A 20,755-nucleotide genomic window follows, 5' to 3' on the forward strand; every position below is an offset into this window, starting at 1 on the left:
GCTTTTATTTGTGTACATTCACAATAAAAACAAATCTTTGTGCTTTTGTAAAATAAGCCTAAAGAAAAATAGGATGCAGCTTTCTGCCGTCTGTTTCCTTTCACGCAGGACAAAAATGAACCGAAACTACGTACTAGGCTACTTGTTGCACAGTTTTTCTTTCGTTTTCTTCATTTATTATTTAAGTAAAAATATATTTCTCGTATAGGCCTATTTATTATTATTATTATATTATTATTATTTATATATAGCCTAGCTTTATTATGTTTTTCTCCACTCGCAGAAGCGCTGCAGGTGCATGATATGATATGACCATGTGAATCCTCATGTTCTGTTGTTTGCTGCATTTTTCGGATGTAAAATTAATCCCCGGGAAACAAATGTTAGTATTTTTAACGGGTCACAGACACTTATCCTTTCTAATTTAATTAAATTCTAATTTAAAATAATCTTGTCAGTTAACGGTTAATAATAGGTTAACGAGCGTCGGTTAGGAAAAATAACCGAAATGAACATCCCTAGTGGAAGAGCATGTGAGGTGGATGGTTGGTGGGATTCAATGTAGGAATATGACTGTAAAACTCACCGACGCAGTTTCCAACCCACGGGCAGTGGTGATCAAACTTGGCGATGCATCGATTGCAAACAGCGCAGTGTTTCGATCTGATAGGCTTCCGTATCTGTGGAGAACAGGCCGTTAAAGTGAGTGTTTTATGTGCGGACACCTTGATGGAAATTGCAATGCAAATCAGACTGTTGGGTCATCAGCTGGCCAACGCTGACTGTGTTCAAGCAGTGGTGTGCAGAATGGAAAAGAGTCATAATTACCAAACAGGTGCTGCAGAATATGCTGAGATCCAGACAGCCTGTTTCTGCCAATTCAACTATAGTCTAAAAAGAGAAGAAAGAGACATTTTCTCAAGTACATGTAAGTGGTGCTTTCCTGTGCATAAAGCATTGATGTTCTTGATGGTTGTTTACCGGCCCAAGTTAAAGAGCCCTGAATCATAGCTCAAAGATTTGGAGAAATGTAGCATGACATCACTGTCTCACCAATGAATCCTCTGCAGTGAATGGGTGCCGTCAGAATGAGAGTCCAAACAGCTGATAAAAACATCACAATAATCCACAAGTAATCCACACCACTCCAGTCCATCAGTTAACAAATTGTGAAGCGAAAGGCTGCAGGTTTGTAAGAAACAAATCCATTAAGGTGTTTTAACATAAAATTGTCAATTCTGGCCAAAATATGCGTCCATAATCATAATGCTTCCTCCAGTGAAAAAGTCCATCTCCTGTTGTCCTCTTACATCAAAATCACCAACATATTTGTTTAGCGATGCTTTGGCATATTTTTGCTTGTAATCTGTGCATATTTCTCTCCTGACTCAGACGTGATGACTTTTTCACAGGAGGAAGCATTATTATGGATAGAGGAGAGCTTTTTGCTTCACAAGGCATTAATTGATGGACTGGAGTGGTGTGGATTACTTGTGGATTATGGTGATGTTTTTATCAGCTGTTTGGTCTATCATTCTGACGGCAGCCATTCACTGCAAAGGATCCACTGCTGAGCAAGTGATGCAATGCTACATTTCCAAATCTAATCTGATTAAAAACTGAACTTATCTACATCTGGGATGACCTGAGGTTGAGTAAATTTGCTGTAATTCCTGCTGAACTTGTTTGCAGTTTGAGATTTTACCTTTTTCTTCTGCTCCTCGGATGCCTTGATGATACCAGGGTCAGACTTCCAAGACTTGCCAAAGTTATAGAAGAGAGCCAGACTGTTGAGCAAGAAGGGCAGGTGGACGGTGACGAACGGGAGATGTGTGGAGAGTTAAGGAAGTTATGTTCAATATGACACAGCAAAAGAATCAACGGGGTTAATACAATTTTGGACCAATCAATTGAATCAGACTGATTTGAATGTATCATTCAGACCAATCTGTGAACTGGTTCAAGTAATTCAGTGAAAAGAAGCTTTAGACAAAGTACTGTTTGAATTCACTCTGAAAGTTCCGTGGAATTTTGAGCTGCAACATTTGAATGTATTATTTCTTTAAAAATGTAACATTTCCTGTTTGACTTGTGGCTTTGTCATCTGGATGTAACATGAGCGTCTCCATCAACCAGAGAACAGTATGTCCAGAAAGACACTAACAAATGCAGAAAACCTGTTTCTCCTGTAAGTGGCTCGGTGGTTTTGCTGAGCTGAGCTGCACACGGGCAACAATTACAGCAGGAAACAAGGAGCTCAATCCTCAGAGGAGATGCTCTATTGTTGGATGATAAAGGCGAGAAGGAAACTGATCCACACAGAGCTCTTGAACTGATTTCAGCTGCAGGGTTTGAGCGCACTGCTTCTATTCCTGAAGCACCTGGACACACAGCGGTTCTGTGCACACTAAACATCACTCCACAACCTCCAATTACAGCCACACAAACCACATTTCAGCAGCTTCATTCGAGAGGCAGATCCAGACATGAGTCACGTCTTGAGTGGTTTGATCAGGACAGGGGGAAATGCTTCAGCTTTGGGAAGAAATCCTCTTTTACCACTAATGTCTGACAGCAACATAACCACAGAAATGCAACATTGTCATTACCAGACAAGAACTCAGCTTTCTTGTGTTTGTGCTTGCATTCTCTCACACCTAATGGTGGGCGTCATGAACAGAATCTCATATCACAGTATGAGTAATTCTATATCACAGTGATCATTTATAGCACAATATAGTTATTTTTGCTGGAAATTCAACAAAAAACTGTTTATATGTTTATGTATTTAATGACCATACAGAAATGCCAAACGTTGGATATTCCATCGAAATAACATGAATCACACATGAAAAGTGCTTCATCTTATTAATACTTCTTGATAAAATTGATGGATCAGCTGTTTGGACTCTCATTCTGACGGCACCCATTCACTGCAGAGGATCCATTGGTGAGCAAGTGATGGAATGCTACATTTCTCCAAATCTGTTCTCAACTGCATTTATTATTTTGCAGAACTTTGTTTTGTGTCTATCTCAGATGTAAATAATGTAACGCTTCACACAGCACCAATAGGCCAGTATTTGACACATTTCTACCATTGCACAATACATACTGTCAAGCTGCCCAGCCCTTCTCTCACCCACACTATATCACTTAAGGTGTCAAATTCATTACATTTATTGTGCGAGTTTCGCCTGATAAAAATTTCCATGGAAAATTAGGCAAATCCATGTCAAGCCTGTCAAAAATTATGCATCGGCCCAAAATTTTACACTTCCAGCACAACTTGAAACAAATTATCTCCAGAAAAACCGACTAATTCATGTTGGCGTCAGTAAACCTAGGGTGAAAGGGGGATATTTTCATCTCAGTTTATGTTTTCATAAAGTGTAAATGGATGAAAACATTCAGACACTGGAGTGTACTGCTAAACTTCATATTTCTATCACCATTTCCTTTCATTAAGTCTGTCAGACCGAGTGAACGTTTAAACAAAAAAGCTTCTCTACCAGATCATTTTCAGATCTTTCAACACTGAAAAGTGAGATACTGCCATATAAATTGCGTAACTTCAGCGACCCAGTTTTAAGTTTCATGTCGGGAAAACAACAAAGACAGAAAGAGAAGATGTTTTCAAAGGAAGATATAAATTTCTTTAGCTCTTAGATAAAAAGTGGCCTGGTTTCCTGCTGTCCGCATTCTTATCCTGATATTCATCTGAGTCAACAAACATATAAATGGATGCTTATGTGAATCACTAAGGCAAAGGCTGGATTTGTTGCTATTGCTGATAAATAATGCTGTGTCAGAAGAGCTAAATACAATATTCTGATTAAGTGGGTTTAATCAACCTGATTGAGTCGCATCAAATCCTTATTATGATCATCAAATTGACAGCACAGGATGGAGCGACTGAAAGGATATCGTTCCAGAACCAATAAAACCAGGTGATGTACATCCAAAACTTAGTGGCCAGATAGATGCCCAGAGGAAGAGCGCTATGCATGGAGTGATCAAAGAAAGACCTAGAAACAGAGATCAATGTTAGCGATGATGCTTCGCATTCACATTAGAATGCATTAAAAGCCTGAGCAGCACCACAGATGGGTATAATGGTGTCGTACTTGGACAGAAACTGCACGACGAGCCACACCGCTGCATACATCCCACCCTTGATGAGCCAGGAGTCAATGTCCAGATCGGCGATAAATCCCATTAGCCAAATCACCAGGAACGGAGTTCCCAACATCACCTTCTGTCTGAACTCCTGCAGACGGACAGAGAAACGTCTGAGTGCATGCAATACATTTCGATTTCTCCTTAATGGTAATTGATGAGTCAGAACAGACGGTTTCAGTTGCTCTACCTTATCCATTTTAAGCCGTTTCAGGTACGAGGGGCTGTCGTAGCCTTTGGCCTGTCTGGCCTCCTGCAGATGATTTATCATCCACACATTTTTCCTCTGTTCGGCCAGATCCAGCGGCGTCTCCCCCTGCCACCAACAAATATTATTAAATGTGATGTACACCAGTGTGGTTTCATTAACTAAAACTATTAAAAACATTTGCGTTAACTTAAAATAAAATACAATAAAACATAAATATTAGATAAAAAAAAAAAACTAAACAATTTTTTTTAAATGTTGCCTTGGTAATTTACTGAAATAGGATTAAGTACTAAAATACCTGACAACTACAATTAAAATGAAAACTGAAAATACAAAAATAAAAGCTAATATATATTAATAAAAACTATAATAGTATATAAATAATACCAAAATTACACTGAGCATTGTGGCCGACGGCTGAATTTCTGCAATGGAATTTATTTTCATTTTAAATAATATTTACTAAATTAATTAGAAATAATTAGAAAATTAATTCATTTAAAAAAAAAAAAAAACATTTGAATCTGCTAATAAATATGTAAAATAGACTGATTTATATTTTGCATAGCAACTTCTGATTCTGTAATCCTATTATAGTGTTTTTCACAAATCAAGAAGCTGAAAAATACCCAGTAAGAGGAAGCAAACACTATAACCAACAGTCCGCGCTGTAATTTGGTAAGTTAGTGCAGTGGTTCCCAACCCTGGTCCTGGAGGCACCCCAACACTGCACATTTTGCATGTCTCCTTTCTCTTGACGCACCAATTTCAGTTCTTGAAGTCTCTACAAATAAGCTGATGACCTGAATCAGGTGTGTTTGATTAAGGAGACATGCAAAACGTGCAGTGTTGGGATGCCTCCAGGACCAGGGTTGGGAACCACTGAGTTAGTGCACACTGGAAATCATATTTTCTCAAATAAAGACCAGATAACCCTGATTTTACATATAACACTCAGTAAAAAGGCGATTTTATGCAGGCTGTGCACACAGGAAACTCAAACAGCTGGAGTTGGCGAGGTTTGAGGCATTAAATATTTATTAAATATTCAAAAACTTGTTTAAGAGAGGCATATTTGCTGAATGCAGACAGTATATAAAAAGTATAACAGCATTTGCCGTTCAATTACCAGAAAGAACTATTAAATAAAGATAATGAATGATGATGAAGAAAAGGAAGATCCTGTGCATCTGTCAAAATAAAAGTCCTGCATCCGACACTTACGATGCTGATAATGAAAAAAACAAAAAAAAGCAAATATGTACCACTAATCTACACAGTTCATTTCAGTGTGCGCTAGCGCAGGCATCTGGACTTTACCTTGATGTTCTGTGCGTCGACATTAGCATTAGCCTCCAACAGCAGGCTGATGACCGTAGTGTTTCCGGCCAGAACCGCCCAGTGCAGAGCCGTGTTCTTATGATACTTATCACCCAGATTCACAGACACGTTAAACGTCAGCAACAGCCGTGTCGGGTCAACACTGCAGAAATCTCACCTATTAGCTTTACATCTCACAATGGCAAAAGAATATATTTCCTCTCGTAATACACACACCTGTGCATCCGATAAGCCGCCCACATCAAAGGGGTCATGCCATTCTGATCCATCATATCCACATCCTGGAAAATACAACACAGAGAAGACTTAAAAGTAAGATCAGACTGAGATCAAATACACCATCTTTCCTAGAGGTCAAACTCCTGTGGATGGAAATGTCATAAATGTCCCCTGCAGGCTGAAAATAGATCAAGCACGACAAAATGCATGATAAATCGACTATTTTGCATGCTAATAAACAGTATTGAGCGATAAGGCATTCTCATCATGTCTTCTTGAGTAGCTCACTGACTCAAAATATTCTGATTGGCTGTGACTTTGACAGCTTTTGTTATGAGATCAGCGCCACACAGCGTTATATAAGCGTTAAACAAGCGTACCTGTCCCTTGGCGATGAGATACGCTACAATGGAGGTGTGTCCAAACTGAGTGGCCAGATGCACACAGCTGCATCCCTCGCCATCGATGAGAGACGGATCAGCGCCGTACTTCATTAACTGCACCACCATGGAGAGATGGCCCTGTCTGAATGAGAGAGCAGGCGAGAGGTGTGTGCATTAATAAAACATAACACACGCAGTATTGGCACACTCGCACTAATTTTGAAGTGTGCACACTATGCATATTTTTTAATGCATTGAATAAGTGGATAACCTACCACATTTGACAAAATGTGCAGCATTTGCATTGTGGGATGCATTTGCACAATGCATCCCACAATGCAATGCACTGTTATTCTAGTATAATATATATACTATTCTAGTATTTATTTATATGTGAACTTTCCGTTTTCATTGAAGTTTTAGCAATTTCTGTTTTGTTTGTCATTTTATTAGTTTTAGTTTATTTTATATTTCTGTTTAGCTTTAACTTATTTCAGCTTTAGTTTTTGTAATTTTAGTACTTCAAATTCAACATTTTATTTTTAGCTAATTTTTTTTCATCTAATATTTATATTTCAGCTTTATTTCAATTATTTCAGCTTTAGTTTTGTAAGTTTAATACTTCAGCTTAAACTTATTTTATTTCATTCAATTTCCATTTATGTTTTTCCATCTAATATTTATATTTAATTTCAATTTTATTTCAATTACCCAAAGAAAGTTTAATTGAAAATGTTCTGTAATTACTGTTTTGTGTTTGTAATTTTTATTAGATTTATTTATTTTAATTTCTATTTAGCTTTAATTATCTTATTTCAGGTTTAGTTTTGCATATTGGAATTCAACTTCAACTTATTTTATTTCTGAACATTTTTGTTTTTTTATCTACTATCTATATTTCATTTCAGCTTTATTTCAATTACCCAAAAGGTTTCATTTTAAATGAAGTTTTAGGAATTTTGTTTTGTGTTCGTCCTTTTTATTAGTTTTAGTTTCTTTGTATTTCTACCAAGCTTTAATTTAATTATTTTTTTGCAATTTTGTAGTAGCGCATTTCAAACACACACCTTGTAGCCCAGTGCAGCGGTGTAGAGTTGAGATCTCCTCCCAGCTGATCGACTATGGCACCTTTAGATATGTAGTACCTAAAAAGAGCAGGCAGACAGACAGCATTCAGGAAACGAGACGTCTAGGCTTTATATCTTATAGTTGCACAAGAGAGCAGCGTAAAATGAATGACTGCGCCAGAGCAGGCGCTTATTAAGGGGAGGATATGCACACGCACACACAGCCTCATAATGGGAATTTCAACGCTGACAGAGTAATAACTCTATCCATTCCTCTGTGTGCGTATGTGTGTGGTGTCTTAATAACGGGAGGGGAAAAAAATCTAGCGATCCAGGAGAGAACAGGGAATGTGAATGAAATGAATAAGAGAGAGACGTACTTGACCAGGTCTATGCGGTTGTTGATCGCCGCCCAGTGCAGGAGTGTGACATTTTCTTTATCCGGCTGACGCACGTCATATCCGGCCTCCACCAGCTCACGGCATCGCTCGAATATGCCATACCTGAGAACACAAACAGCTCAAATTACACCACAAAACATCCCTGAACAACAGCTTTTATCCAGTTTGCCAACACTGGTGTTCACTTTGCCAGCTGTTTTTTAACTTAGTCTTGTGTCAAATGTCCTTTTCTTTTTTTAATCATATTTGATCAACCTGTCCTGTTTTAGTTGACTAACCCCCGGTTTCACAGACAAGGCTTAAGCCTAGTCCTAGACTAAAGTGTAAGTCTGAGCTGTTTTAACTGAAAGAAACTTGCACTGACTGATCTTAAAATATATCAGTGCCTCAGCCCGTTTTGTCTCAAAATACACACCATTATTGTTTTTTCTAAGGCACGTTAATAGTTAACAATTACTTAAAATGTCCAAATTGAACTATTGCCTAGTCCTGGCTTAGTCTAAGCCCTGTCTGTGAAACCAGGTCTAAATGTCTGGCAATTTTAGTCTAGTTTTAGTCAATAAATATAAACACTCTCTACATTTTGAAAACTGGTCAAACTCAAAAGCGTCTCTCAAAAGCTAAAACAGAGACTTTCCTAGTGTTAATTCCAATAATTCAGAATTATATTCATATGCCTTTCTATTAAAACACAATAGACTTTGTATTGTGGCACAGAGGTTGCGTAAGTGCATTTATTGAGCAACCTCAAATCACAAACAAGAATGTGCAGCACTTTGTTTGCTAAAAAAAATTAAAGGGTTTGTTTAGTTTTCATTTGATTAAAAGATGAATTAATGTTTTTACCAGAAAAATGTAAATACACAACACAGAATGAAAAAAAATTAATAAATTACGTTTATTTAAATACGTTTTTATGAATTAATTGGACATTTTGGCTTTTTAATTATTAAAATTAAATTAAACCATTGAAATGGAATCCAGAAAAATTTAAATGCAAAGCACAGAATTTGGTAAACATAAAACGGAATTTGAGAAAAAATAAAGCATATTTCGTAGGGTCCTAAAAAATAATTTTTTGTTGCATTTTTAATAAATTATTGTTAAATTGTTTTATGATTTCAATTAATTACTTATACATGACTTTTGACTACTAACATTTTATTTAACCATTAAAACAGAAAAAAAATTAAAATGGAGGGGGAAAAAAACAGAAAAAAATTAAAACAAAAAGGGAATTTGGAAAAAAAAAAAAAAAAGGAATTTGGGAAAAAATAAAATGGATTTTATAGGGCCCTATGATAGGGGATTTAAGCTCTTGACATCTGGCAACCCCAAGCATGAAAATTCATGGAGGTCTTTATTTTTTCTCCTCTTTCATGTTGAAATTCTGGATATAGAGAGCTTTGATTTTTTTAAACTACATTTTAGTCTCGTCTATTTTCGTCAAAGATACCAAATATTAATATAGTTATAGTTAGTGTTTAATTATGTCAGTGTCTTCTCGTCTCAGTCATGGAAAGAAAGGAATATTTTTTGTTAATAAAATTAACACTGGCCAACAAACACAAAAAAGTGTCAAATGGAAAGTCTTATGCATCCACTGATAATACGACGCTGTGTTGACGACATGATCATCATCAGATATTTCTGAGTCAGGAATATTTGTGTAGACGGTCGTTCCGGTGTGTGTGTGTGTGTGTGTGTAGACTCACTGGGTGGCTTTGACGATGTCCCAAGTGCTGTAGTCATCCACGTGGCTCTTGCGGCTGACGCTCTCGCTGTAGTCATGATTATAGTGACTCTGGGGTTTAATTTCCTGTGGGAGAGAATCACAGTCAGTTCAGTTCATCATCAGATAGAAGGATGAGTGATGGATGACATTGAGGATCTTGGGCACAATGTGTCATACGTACGGTCAGTCTCCATGGTGACAACGAGCTCAAAGAGACACACATACACACACACACACACACACACACACTGAAAGAGGCTTTTAAAGGGGCCGTATCATGGAAAACAGGATTTTCTTGCTCTTTAATGCAACTAAATGTATACTGAAACTGCACAATTAATCAGATTTTAATCGTGATCACAACTTCTGCTTGTCTCGATTATTTAAGCATAACTGTCTGTGACATTCGCAATATATCTAAATATGAATCTTGACTTGTTTGCAATTGGGCGTATGAACTGACATTTTCCTTCTCTGTGCTTATGTGAAAGTGCAATAATGCTAATTAAATGTAAAAATAAATTTCTCAAATGAAAACAATCATGATTAATAATTGTTATATTTTTGTGCTAAATAATTGTTTATTAGAGATTTTTATTCTAAAAAGCCTGCATATAAATTTATATTTTATTTTATAATTTAATATAATTTTTATTTTAGATTTTATTTATATCATTTCATTTTATTTCATTTATATTTATTTTATTATGTTTTATTTTATTTTATAACCACTCAAAAAATTTTGGTTATTTTATGCTTTCACTATCGGGCAACCCTAACTAAAATGCAACTGTAAATATAGCTTATTACTTCATCGTTAGATGTCTTAACTATAAGCATATTAACATATGACCAGCCATTTTTACACATCTTTTCCTGTCCATCTTGGAAAACTATGGCAGTTAGCTGAGGTTAACTAATCATAACAAATGCTATTTTATTTATTTATTTATTAAATTAACAGCACAGTAGCAAAAACCATCATTTTAATACTATTGGTCAGCAAGAAAGCAGTTCAAGAAACTTCGTCTAACATTATAATTAGACTAATAAACCCCTCAGTCTGCATGTGCTCACAGGTCACAGGTTAGGGGAGGGTGTGTGTGTGTGTGTGTGTGATGACCAGCAGATGTCCAAGCTTCAGCCCTATTGATTGCTGAGGAGGGTCTCTGTCTATTGTATTAAAAGCCATTCTGACCTGAACCTCTAGCTGTACCCTGTACACCAAACCCTTTCCAGGAATTTCCCCCCCTAGAAAACAAGTATTTATTTATTTTACTTTTTATTTAATTGTATATTTTTATTTTATAATTTAATTTAATTTAATATATTTTTTATTTTAAATTTTGTTTATTTCATTTAAATTTATATTTATTTTATATATATTTTATAACCACCACTGAATAACCACTCAAAAACCCACTACAAATATATTTTTATGATTTTTAGATGTAAATGAAGTATTCGTTCTAAAATAACATAATACACATTGACAAAATATTATTTAATTATAAACCACAATCATAGAAAATGTGATGTATAATCAGACTATAATCAGATCTGTAGTATATTAATATTAGACTACAGACATTATTACACTAGAAGTTATTTAAACACCACAAATTTCAAATAGCTGTGTAAAAACACTGTAAAATAAGACACCTTCTGGCAAAAGCTTCAACAGATGCAAAGGGCAAAAAAAAAACACCCACAGGACACAAGGGAGGTCTGGCAAACACACCGAGCTCCCTTTATGTGTGTGTGTGTGTGTGTGTGTGTGTGTGTGTGTGTGTGTGTGTATGTGATGCCAGGCCAGCAGAGACATGAGACACACACACACCGGCCACAGAGATTCATGTATAAAGATGATGAATGGGCAAACACAGTAAACGAGAATGCATTTATAATCAGTGGCATTTCAAATAATCCTTAAAAATGCTCATAAACTCATTAGTGAAGAGTAAACGGCAGGGACAGAGTAACACGAGTCAGTAATAGGCAAGAACCTGCACATTTGGACCCATCACAACGACTAAATATAAAGCCCTAGTTGTTACTTTTACAAACACACCCCACACCGATCCGTCTAGACACAATTGTACATGTTATCAATATCAACACAAAGATTAATCCAGCAAGCCTAGCAAGATCATCTGAATCCACAATTACCCTACAGCGAAGCATCCCGAATGAGAATCTGCGTGAAAAGGACATACAAATGGACAACGCAGTCAAATCTTTATTTCTAAAAGGTTCTTTGAGAGGTCAGAGGTCAGTCCAACAGCAAGTACATTAACTGGGGTTATCCATCAAAAGTTAATGATCCAGCACAATAACACAACATACAGCCACAACCTTGCTGAAACTGATCTAGCTGGCTGACATTTGACCTCTGAAATCAAGACAAAAAATTTGTTTAGTCAAAAATATATGAAATGTATAACGGCCTATGATTTGGATGTGGTAAATATGATCTTTAACTTTAAATACTTAACTTACTTTAACACATGAACCAGAAACAATATCAACTGTGATTTTTTAAATATTTCCTTGACTCATAATTTAATACAATTTTTTAAATAATTTTTTTTACAAATGCAACAACAAAAAAATCCATTATGATAACTGTGCTCAAGCGCTGAGGTCAAAATAAAAGACCCATCACTGTCAAAATAAAAGCTGCTTATCAAAAAACCTGTAAAATATTGGCCGATATATCGGCCTTGCTAATATATATCGGTCAACAACTATATCTATTATATTTATAATATATATTTAGCAAGTACAGTATGTTAGTATTCCATTAGAAAACATGGTAAATGTGGCATAATTGTAAAATTACGGCAGGGCAGACTAAACCGAGGAAATCTCTGCCAGCAGATGTGCACCTAATCTAAATGTTTTAAGTCATACGCATAGCATTAATGCTAATCCAGGTTATTATATACCATTTCAACGATCAGAGAAACAGATATGTTATGCAAGACAGTACAGATTGCCAAACAGAACTGATAAAATGAGCAGCAGGGAGATTCAGCATCACCGGCAGACTTTTATAAAGGTGTCAGGTTGTTTAACTCAATAGTTTTGCGCCTAGTAGCAGAGCAGTTGGTCTAATTCAATATGGACCTAATGTTCCTCCTGCCAGTGAGGAAACGAGTGGTTACAGCATCTGTGGGACCACGCGACACATACCGAGATGCTTGCTTTCCTATTAAAACAGGAAATTCAGCTCTGGGGAGCGTGTGCTTTATCAACAGCTTCTGTTAATTACGTCGACCATTGATCATATCAACATAATGTCCGTAACGACATCTCTGGACTGACCGTCATCAGTCATCGTGAAATTATATTCACAGTGTCAATGCAATGCCACAGATATGCATCACAGTAACTTGAAATTAATGATAGAACATTTTTACCTCAGGATTAACATTATTTTTTCATGACTAAACTCATTATTTGTAGTCAGATTTCACATTTCTTTGTCTATTTTTACATATAAAGCCACAAAAGCAGAAATGCAAATGAAATCACACCCACAGGCCACTGTGCAGAAATATTTTCATCATCTTTGGAGGAAACCTCAGGTCTGATCTGATGGGTGATGGTAAAGAACAGATGGCTGGCTCTTTGCTATATGACTGTGTGGCCCCAAAGTCGCTCACCCAGGTGACAAAGGGCCAGAGCATCTGAAGGGAACGAGATCCTGTTGACTTTCCTCTAGTTAACAAACACCTTTGATTAACTAAAGACAAATGCACAGATTGTGTCTCGTATAGTAGAGGGGTTTTCTTCTGTCCTGATGGGATTTTTGCAGTTCAATCAGTTTTATTTTAGTATCATTGAATGTAGTGCTGGGCGGTATACCGGTTCATATTGAATACCGGTGTTTATTTTTGTTTTGATATGAATTTTTAAAATACCGCAATACCAGTGTATGTCGCTTAAACAACGTTCGGAACGCGACACTGTTTGAAAGGGGTCCCTTTTCACTGTTGTATAGCCAAAACAACCGCATAGCCGCTCTTTAGTGTAGATGCATATTGATTTTATCAGACGATGCCGTGATTATAAGTGAGAGTGACTCCTGGTTAACATATTAAAAGGGGTCGTGTTTAGTAACTATTTAGTGTTGTATTATTTGACAATATTCACTCATCATGACAGTAAAATAGGACATTCTAAGTCAATATACTGCAGTATTTCCTCTCTCAATCAGAAGAAAATATGGTTAACACCTGGTCATGCATGAAAAAAAATACCGTCATGTACCGTGAAACCGGTATAGTTTTGAAAAATACCGTGATATACATTTTTGGTCATACCGCCCAGCACTACTACATGTGTGTGATCAGCTCTATGGTCAGTCTGCTTGAGTATGAATAATTTACAGCAGGAGGTCCCATATGAGCACGCAGTCCCACTACACACACCAGCAGTGAGCTAAACTCTGGGTTTGCAATAAAGAAGTGTGAAAATGAATGCAGTTATTTTTCATTGATTGCATTTTTGAGGTGTCATCATGTTATGATTTAGTAATTAACCTGTTTATAAACTATTGCACATATAAAACTATGGAGCTTTATATGGAAGAATTACAAGTTTCATGCAAAACTTCTCTACATCAACACATACGGTCAATGCAAATTTCGGAAATGATTCGGAATTATGCAAATCAATCATTGCAGCAGTGATGATAACATTTATCTATGAATATATTAACGAAAATATAGTCAGAGATCAGAAACAGATCTGTCATCATATTAATCTCACCAAAATGCAGTCAAACGCAGACTTCTATAGTGTCCTAAAGGCATAGTAATAAAACAATATGGCACAATCAATGTTCAACTGATGGTGGTGTTTGTGAATGTTGTCTGTCATTTAGATGCAAATGCAGCACAACACACTGTGAAGACTTCCACAAATATGCTAATGTCACGTTTGCCACTGCACATTATGGCATAAAAACACACCTCAGCCTTAAAATATGACATTAGACATGCGATGAAACGACAGATAAAAACATAATCAAGGAGTATGAAAGGCTAACGTTAGCAGCAATGCTAATACGCAGCAGTGGGGGGGATTCAGCCCTTCTCCTTCACTGTGAGAAGTTCGCGGTAGAAATAACGCTTTTACTTCGTTTCGCATCGCTGCCGTGCTGCAGCTGGATAAAGACGCAGTTTTTTGTTACCTCGGGATGGAGGATCGGGACGCATCCAGTTTCTTTCTTAAATTCATCCAGAGCGTCCGCCATCTTGCTTCTCGTCCTCGCGGAGCATCACGGGAGAAACATTTAGGAGGCGATAAACACGCGCGTGCACGAGGAAGCGGAGGGCTCGTGCGCGAGATTGGACCTGATGTATATCAATGTAATATATTATATTTTACACCAGTAATAACCTACAGGTAGGGATGGGTAGATCGACACCTAGTGTCGACACACGTTTCGAGTTTTTGACACACTAGTGCCTCGAAATAGGGATGGGCGTATCGATCCTAATCGATATATCGATACTGACGCGAGTATCGAAAGTATCGATACTCAAACTAAAAATATCGATACTAAGGTGTTTTATTTACCAGTGATTTTGTTTATTTGAAATAATAATAATAATGCGTACAAAATGTGTTTTAAACATAAAGTTAAGTGGTTATGATTACCCATTTTACTCTTAGTAATTTAATAACTGAATAAATTTCATCATTTAAAAGTTTAGTTCAGAAGTATCGTATCGGTATCGATATCGACGATACTGCCTTGAAAATGCACACCGGTTTGAGCTTGAACTTGCCCGTTTTCCGGATTTGGTCAGGTGACGTTTGACATATACCCTATAAGAAAGCAATTAAGACAGTTTCTATATGCGAGTTCTTTCATATATTTACTTCCTTAGCCTACCCCCTGATTCTAGGGATGGGTAGATCGACACCTAGTGTCGACACACGTTTCGAGTTTTTGACACACTAGTGCTTCGAAACAGAGCATTGCTTGAAATGAGGCTGTCACGTGACCTGTGAAAACGAAGCTTCGTTACGTCACTGACACGTCACGCTAGGCTCAAATACATACCTGCGATCCATTTAGTCCAATGTTATAGTCAGTGTTGAGGGTAACGCATTACAAGTAACGCAAGTTACGTAATCAGATTACTTTGTCCAAGTAACTAGTAAAGTAACGCATTCCTTTTTAATTTATAAGAAAATATCTGAGTTACTTTTTCAAATAAGTAACGCCAGTTACTTTTTTTCCCCATTTACAGAATTAATAAAAACAGTTAAACGCAATTCAGAATATGACTCAAAGCTGCAATAATTAAATATGTGAAATAATACAAATATACTAAGTATTTAATCCCATTTCATTAACCAATTTGCTGCTGACCTTCAGTGATCCAATTCAACCATACTAATAAGCAAAAATTACACAAGATAAACTAACACAAACATTTTTGCTGATTGTAAACGCCGTCCTCAGTTGTCAACAGCTCACATTGGCGAGAAAAATATATTATTGCAATAACTGCATTTGTATTTGTGCATTTGTGTTTTTTAACAATGTGCGTGTTTGTGTTCTTTTGTAAGGAAGACACAAAAATGGTGCAATGACAAATGACGTAGGTCTAATTTATTGGCGTATTAAACATTCTATTTATGTGAAAAGACACAAGTTTGATGCAAGTAAAAATGATTATACAGTTGGTGTAATAATGTTTATTGACCAACAGATGGCGGGGTAGAGCACTGTGTCAAAAGCTTCGAAGCATCAACGCAGTTTGTTGTAAAAGCCTCACTGCTTCAAAAGCCTCGTTCGGCACATCCCTACCTATAGGTATTTTAGCCAGTTTACTGACCAGTTTATTTATTTATTTATTTATTCATGTATTTATTCAGTTTCAGTGAGTACCGGCAGCTATATGGAACATGGCAGTAATGAATAAAATCTGTATAAAATAGCTGGTGGTTTGATATAGCTATTGTTTTTTGTTTTTAACATTTTTAGATGCATTTTATTATTATTTTTTTTTAAGTTTCAGAGAGCAATAGCTTATATGAAAATACCAATAATTAATCAAATCTGTGTAAAAATGGCAAAATCAGTAGGTTGAAAAATGAATATGTAATATTTAGCCAAACAAATTAATTGAAAAATTAACAATTAATAAAAAAAAAAAAATTTCCTTTTTTAAGGAATACAAAAGTGAAAAACATATGCCAAGAAAAAAAAAAGACGGGTTCAAGGATGGACAAACAATACATAGCAATTCAAATTCAGAAGAGAGAGAGAGAGAGAGAAAATACAAAATAAAAAATAAAAATAAAAATAAAATAACAACAACAAAAACCAATTACATTACAAATAAATAAATGGACAAAAAATTAAACAGATCACATAACAATAAACATAACAATCTTTCCTACAAATCATAAAAATTATACATAAAATTAACATCAAAAAGTGAACATACTGTACATTCAAAGTTTTAGTTGCCTTTTTGATACAGGAGGTAATATAGATCTTAAAATCTTCTTGAAAGTAAGAAAAATTGGGGATAACTTATGCATCTGCTGTATTACTGTCGATACATTACGTCATCGACCTACTTTATTATTATTATTATTATTTATTTCATAAATGTATTCATAAATATTTATTTATTTATTCAACTGTAAGCAGGTCCATGTCAAATTTGACCTAAACTATGAAATCGGTTTATTTTTATATCTTTTCTCTCTCTCTGTCTAAATATTTTGCTCATTAGTGGAATGCAATGCGGTTATGTAATAAAATAAAGGTTTTATTTCCCTGTTTTGACGCTCACTACCACGCGGCGGCAGCCTCGGATTGCTTACATTTTTCTAGTTCTTTCCATGTTTATTTAGTATGCTGTGTTAACCAAAATAAAAGAACAACCCATTCTTTAAATCAGGTCCAAACAAAGAGTAAACTGCTAATATATGTGTAAAATATTTTGTGATACTGTATTCATAACCTATTTTTATTTCCTTTTCAAAGCAATAAACACACACGCTACATATGATACATAACCATCTACAGTCCTTTTACGGTTTCAAAAGCCGTTAGAATTTTAATATGATTTTTAAAGACCCTCCGTATACGTAACGGACTAACAGCCTAAACAACTGATCTGGGATCTGCCTGAATTTTTAAATTAAACTGACGTGATCGCGCGTTCCATCTCAGAGACCTGATCCTAGACCTGCTGCTTTCGCCTGCTTGTATTTTCGAACGCCGATCCCTCGAGCGCGACAGACAGAACCCAACGATCGCGGATAAACAGTCTCGCAGGAGAAGGAAGACGGACGTGCGGTTGTATCGCTATTCGGGGCTTTTATATTGCATCAAAACGCGTTTACGGTTCACAGATAAAATGTTTTAGATCTCCCCCGCGTGAGTACCTGTCAATCTGCGTTAAAACGCGCCTGAGACGTTTTAACTCGTTAACTGATGGACTGACAGACGGATTCTCCTCAGACGACGCAATCTATTCAATTCACATTTTACCTCATTCTCTCAAGTCAAAGCCTGTGTTTTCCCTCAGGAGGACTTCGAGTGGACAATTAAGGTTAGTGCTTGTGTTTTGTAATTCTGTATTTACATACATATAAACATCACTCTGCGGGCTGTGTCCTAAAACCTAGTGAGCTGTCTATCTAGACGGCATATTTGAGCATCGCGGCGTTTTTGGGCGGGAATCATCGGTTCAGGTAGCATATTTGTGCATTATAGAGTTTCAAAATATCAGTCTAGATAGCTATTACTGTATAAATATACTAGTGCCAGTGTTGTGACACGTCCACTGTAATACTATAGTATTCCTCAAGTACCTAAAATGCAACAACGATGCGGTCTAGTTAGGTTTTGAAAATGTAGCCTGCATGAAAATGATGTTGCAGATCTTGTTGATATACATGTGCACGTATGGATCATCCTCCCTCATTCAGATCAGGTTTTCTGATCATTTTAGACCTGATTGTCTTGAAATCCACATGAACAGGTTGAGTTCAGTCTTTAGTGCGGTGAGCATGTATGTTATGTAAGAGCTGATGTGACACACTCCGGCTGCTTTTGTTGTTAACCTGTTAAACAATAATATTTATCTAAGCAGATATATTTACAAATATTTAGGGGCAAAATGCCATTGTTATGAAAGTGCAATCATAATAAATATATATGGGGTCTTTTTCAAAATCTTCTATGCCTTTTCCAAAAGTACCATGGTATGACTGTACAGCATCTCTATTTTATATATCAATATATATATATAGAAATACCATGGTATTACCGCCTGCATCCACCAGTAAACCGTGGTACTAGCTTACTACTGCAGTATTTTTATTTATGTATTGTAAAGGACACATTTGCTTTTTAACAGTTTTATTATAGTGTTATAAAAAACGTTATTTTCCAAAGTTATAAATAAAACAAAGATTAGTCAAGTATGTTTTACAATAAATGACTAATTTTGTTTTTCTGCTTCAGAATTCCACATTTAATTCAGTGTTAGTTTTTGTAATTGTTGGGAAATTTATTAGTGAAAATTGTTTCTGCACCAAATTATTTTCAGTGTAGTATAGTATTATCACTAGTAATTTGGAGTAAACTATGCTTACCATGGTAAATTTCTGTCATTTGTCTTTAATATTCAAATATATCTGTTGCAAAGTTGAGATTTATTGTTTTGTTTACCCTATAATTACCTCATCCCATTAATGTTTTCATTGTGGTAAATCCCTAATTACCATAATAGTAGTCTTATAAATGGATAACATGTTATAGTAATAAATTATGATAGTAATAACAGTAACAATGTCATTAAAAGCAACTTCACAGAGTTAATTAGGTTTTAATTACATGAATTTGACTACAAAACTCACTCTCATTTACACCGTTTAGCCTGTATTGTTGTTTCAGGCTTTGATGTCTTTGATTAGACGAGAACGGATATACGACCACACCAAAATCTTCTGTTTCTGTGTGCGTCTTTGACCGTTGCGTAAAGGTTCAAGTTTCCACTTTCCCTTTTAGAGGCAGATTGAGTGCGCACATCCACATAGCTTTCTGTGTCGCATTGTTGAAGTGAGGTAGTGAAAGTTCCTAACAATGCATGTTATATTTAGCGGTAGCAACTGCTACATAAACATGTAATCCTAAACCTGTTGTAAATATTATTAGCATGTCGTACACCTGATGTCACTGACTTTCGAGTCTGATATACAGCGGAGATCAAAATTAGAGAACAACCTACAATTTCCCAAATTTCAAGGACACTGCTTAGTCCTATTTGAAGTTATCCTAACAGGAGTAGAAGGGCAGTTTTTTAAGCATATTTCATAAATTAATTGTAGTCTGAAACTCAGTCTAAAAAAAAACTTAAATGAGATATTTGAAAAAGAACTCTGATCAAAGTTAGAGAACACAGGAACATCCAAGTTATTGGTGTTAATCTGGCAGCTGGTGCTAATATCCTTAATTATATGACAAACCCTATTTAACTGGTATCATTCCTGTAATTTTCACTGAGATTGCAAGATGGTGAGCCGCTCTAAGGTGACTGAAACCCTGCGACAGGAGGTGGTCCAGATGAAGGCCAAAGGGATGATTCTTTCAGCCACTGCATTGCTCTCTTGTTGGTTTTGATTGCTTCCATTGTCCTCATTTGTAAGTCGCTTTGGATAAAAGCATCTGCTAAATGACTAAATGTAAATGTAAGAGAAGCTGGTTATTCCAAGATTTCTCAAATATTGCAGCTTTACAATGACACTGATTCATTCAAGTCCCCCGAAAAGGCTGGTCGTCCATGTAAGACAAGTGCACGAGAGGACAGGATAATGTGGAGACTAGTGTTGTCACGGTACCATTACCAGTGAAAATCCACGGTTCTCGGTACCAATTTCGGTACCAAAGATGTGGCGGGCCGCCACAAATAAATCAATGTATGGGAAGCACTGACGATCTAAATTTAAAAATTAAAATGAAACTTACCTGCTTGAACTCTTTCATTTGATCTGGGTGTCTGTCTTTAAAGTTTTTTTGTTAGTTTGGTGTGTTTCCTCCTTTTGATGTCGCCACTTCTCAGTGCTTTTGTGAAGAGAGCACATCTGCGCACCTTTCGGATAGCGTATCAAGAACCGGGTTGACCGGGTACTCGGTACCACCGGTACTTAAAAAAACCTGGTACCGTAACGTT

General features: G+C 36.2%; 2 protein-coding genes across 5 annotated transcripts in view; one reads left to right on the plus strand and one right to left on the minus strand.

Annotated features, from left to right (window-relative positions):
- The window catches only part of LOC107656450 (palmitoyltransferase ZDHHC17-like), a 19,682-nt gene extending 4,839 nt beyond the window's left edge, over positions 1-14,843 (minus strand). Inside the window, exons 1-13 of the mRNA XM_016444314.1 lie at positions 14,737-14,843; positions 9,517-9,620; positions 7,781-7,903; positions 7,401-7,478; positions 6,331-6,475; positions 5,948-6,012; positions 5,711-5,873; positions 4,370-4,495; positions 4,128-4,270; positions 3,928-4,028; positions 1,706-1,830; positions 829-891; positions 587-680 (exon numbers count right to left, since the gene is read on the minus strand). Coding sequence (XP_016299800.1) covers positions 587-680; positions 829-891; positions 1,706-1,830; positions 3,928-4,028; positions 4,128-4,270; positions 4,370-4,495; positions 5,711-5,873; positions 5,948-6,012; positions 6,331-6,475; positions 7,401-7,478; positions 7,781-7,903; positions 9,517-9,620; positions 14,737-14,799 — 1,393 coding nt within the window. The 5' untranslated portion in view covers positions 14,800-14,843. The remainder of the gene's footprint in view (positions 1-586; positions 681-828; positions 892-1,705; positions 1,831-3,927; positions 4,029-4,127; positions 4,271-4,369; positions 4,496-5,710; positions 5,874-5,947; positions 6,013-6,330; positions 6,476-7,400; positions 7,479-7,780; positions 7,904-9,516; positions 9,621-14,736) is intronic.
- A 2,961-nt stretch (positions 14,844-17,804) lies between these two features.
- LOC107656451 (oxysterol-binding protein-related protein 8-like) overlaps positions 17,805-20,755 on the plus strand; it is an 89,562-nt gene continuing 86,611 nt past the window's right edge. For all 4 annotated transcript variants that reach the window (XM_016444316.1, XM_016444318.1, XM_016444317.1 and 1 more), the window contains exon 1: positions 17,805-18,130. The gene's annotated coding sequence lies outside the window, so the exon portion shown is untranslated. The remainder of the gene's footprint in view (positions 18,131-20,755) is intronic.

Source organism: Sinocyclocheilus anshuiensis, unplaced genomic scaffold, assembly GCF_001515605.1.
Source record: "Sinocyclocheilus anshuiensis isolate Anshui unplaced genomic scaffold, SAMN03320099.WGS_v1.1 scaffold183, whole genome shotgun sequence".
NCBI classification, from domain to species: Eukaryota; Metazoa; Chordata; class Actinopteri; order Cypriniformes; family Cyprinidae; genus Sinocyclocheilus; species Sinocyclocheilus anshuiensis.